General features: G+C 63.3%; 1 protein-coding gene and 1 non-coding gene across 2 annotated transcripts in view; both read right to left on the reverse strand.

Moving 5' to 3' along the window:
• IL34 (interleukin 34) overlaps nucleotides 1–2,431 on the reverse strand; it is a 5,401-nt gene extending 2,970 nt beyond the window's left edge. The window contains exons 1-4 of the mRNA XM_008638751.2: nucleotides 1,382–2,431; nucleotides 1,185–1,288; nucleotides 818–895; nucleotides 557–730 (exon numbers count right to left, since the gene is read on the reverse strand). Coding sequence (XP_008636973.1) covers nucleotides 557–730; nucleotides 818–895; nucleotides 1,185–1,288; nucleotides 1,382–1,409 — 384 coding nt within the window. The 5' untranslated portion in view covers nucleotides 1,410–2,431. The remainder of the gene's footprint in view (nucleotides 1–556; nucleotides 731–817; nucleotides 896–1,184; nucleotides 1,289–1,381) is intronic.
• On the reverse strand, nucleotides 257–327 carry TRNAG-GCC. Its single transcript has one exon. It is a non-coding gene; the product is annotated as a tRNA-Gly (tRNA).
• Nucleotides 2,432–2,481: the final 50 nt, after the last annotated feature.

A 2,481-nucleotide genomic window follows, 5' to 3' on the forward strand; every position in this document is an offset into this window, starting at 1 on the left:
GTCCAGCCCCAAAATGCAACTGCCTCGGGCTTCAGCAGCTCCATCGAGGCAGCAGAAGCTTGGGCAGAGAAGCAGGACCACCACCAGGAAAACAGATGAATTCATGGGCACCTTCTGCCTGATCCCGCGCAACCGCCGGCCGTGGTAATACCACCCCGTGACGGAGGTCGGTGTGTGTGACATTCCCATTCCCCCTCCCCAGGTCTGCTGGTCCCCCAAGGGGGAGGGGTTGCTGGCAACAAAACGATGCAACTGCTGCATTGGCCGGGAATCGAACCCGGGCCTCCCGCGTGGCAGGCGAGAATTCTACCACTGAACCACCAATGCCAGATGTGGAGCTTATCCTGGCCTTACCTCACGGCCCCTCACTCCGCTCCCAACCCCTGTCTTTGCACCCTGTCCCCGTCAGTCCTTCCCCAGAACCCACATGCAGGGAAAATGTCCATGCCCGTGTTGTCCCCCTCCCGGGTGCTCATGGCTGGGTGCGTCCTCCCAACACACGAGTGCATGATGGGCGGCTGGGCAGGGGTGCCAGGGGGGCCCGGGAGATCCTCACCTGCCGGTACTTGCTGTACTCCTCGCCCAGGGCATCAAAGAGCTGGCAGAGTTCCTGGGTGTACTTCCAGGATGGGTGCTTCTCTGGCAGCACCTCACGGATCCGCAGCACCGCCTGGGAGCTGACATGGAACCAGAGGTACCGCAGTGCTGCCTCCGACACTGTCCCGTTGCGCTAAAGGGCAAGACGGTGAGAGCCATGCAGCCCCCGTGGGTCCCTGGAATGCTCCCATCAAGGGACTCTCCCCTGCCACCTTCTTACCAGGCGGGTGATGTTGGATGGCCTCAGCACCTCTTCGTACTGGACCTGGACTGTGTAGTCGATGGGAAAGTAGTGTTTCTGGAAAGGCAAGGAAGAATATGGGGGCTGGCAAGGGGCAAAGTAATGGGGACATCCTTGCCAGCCTCAGCATGACACCAGGGAGCCAGTGCAAAAGCCCTTTGGTGTGGTCAGCCCCCAGGAGAAGTAGCTCTGGGCACAATTTGGCACAAATTGTCCCTGGTAAAAAACACAGCACCCAGCACCCGGCCACTGTAGAGCAGTGGGTGCTGCCCTCCCATGTCCCCCCTGGAGCAAACCGGGGCCCTGCAATGCCACGTGTCCCCCCACCTCCCAAAGCTGGGGTTACCATGTACTGCAGGCGCATCTCGTACTGCAGCTTGTCCTGGAGCAGGCGGGTGAGCTCGCATTCGCCCGGTGCTGCAGCCTCCAGCCCCAGCACAGCCAGGACACCTGGGCAGCCAAAGCCAGTGGCATCAGCCCCCTCAGGGACACCCACTGAGGTGACTATTGAGGCAATCCCCCCTGTCCCCCAGCTGTACTCACATAGGACGGCAGCGTAGCCCTGCTGCATGTTGATGGTGGCCGTCAGTGGAGCCCCAAGCTGTGCCTACATGGCTGGGGCTCACCGGGAGCCTCCAGGGCAGTGGCGTGGATGGTGTGGGGACAAGGGACAGGTGTAGGCTCCGGGCACTGGCTGCTCTCCGGTAGCCCCGGGCAGTTGTTCCCTGCCATGGATGGGGGGTTAGTCCCCCTTCCCGGCAGTCCCCGCTGGCTTCTCCTCTCCAGCTGGTGGCAGGAGGCAGCAGGTCCCGGGGCCGTCACAAGGTGTTGGCAGGGATGTGTTTGCAGGGGTGCAGGAGCACCCCCGGACTACAAGAGGGAATCTGGGGGAAGAGAGCCCCGGCTGCAGCCCCAGGGCAGGCAGGCGCCCAGGCTGCAGCCCCCAGGCAAGACACCCGCTCCGAGCCCCGGGGGCGGCGGGGAGGGGACAGCCCCGCGTGAGCCTCTGGTGGCCAAAGAACTGTGGGTGGCCGTGGAGTCGTGTATGGCTGTATCCCGCTTGGGGCAGGGCTACCAGGGCTTCCCTGATGACACCCTCAGGGGATTTCCAGGGAAGGAGGGGGCTCAACCCAGCCCCATTATCCCAGCAGTGAGTTAGTCCGGCCTCAGCCGAGGAACGCTGAGGGACGGGGTTGGTGAGGTGGCCAAGCCACCGCATGCTGGGTCCCCACACAGAGGCGTCGTGTCCCTACACCCCCGTGAATGGGGCTCTACCATGTCCCTACGCTGTGGAAGGAACCATAAGACCATAGCATGTCCTTGTGCCACATCTTCCACAGCGTGTCCCCTTGTAAAGGGGGGTGTGCTGTGTCCCCCGCACGGTCCATGCCATATCCCAGCACAGAAGGGGCCTCATCTGCATCCCCACACCATGTCCCGGTGCCAGGAGGGCCACGCGATGCCATGTCCCAAGGGAAAGCAGCCGTGCCGTGTACCGTGCCGTGCCCCCACGCAAAGGCGCCGTGCAGTGTCCCCACGCAAAGGGGTGCCACCCACATCCCCAGGGAAGGGACCTGTGTGCCATGTCCCTGCAATATGTCCCCAAGCAAATACGGCCGGGTCGCGGGGTGCGTGCGCCCCGT

The sequence above is a fragment of the Corvus brachyrhynchos genome, unplaced genomic scaffold (genome assembly GCF_000691975.1).
Source record: "Corvus brachyrhynchos isolate BGI_N302 unplaced genomic scaffold, ASM69197v1 scaffold26, whole genome shotgun sequence".
Taxonomy (NCBI): Eukaryota; Metazoa; Chordata; class Aves; order Passeriformes; family Corvidae; genus Corvus; species Corvus brachyrhynchos.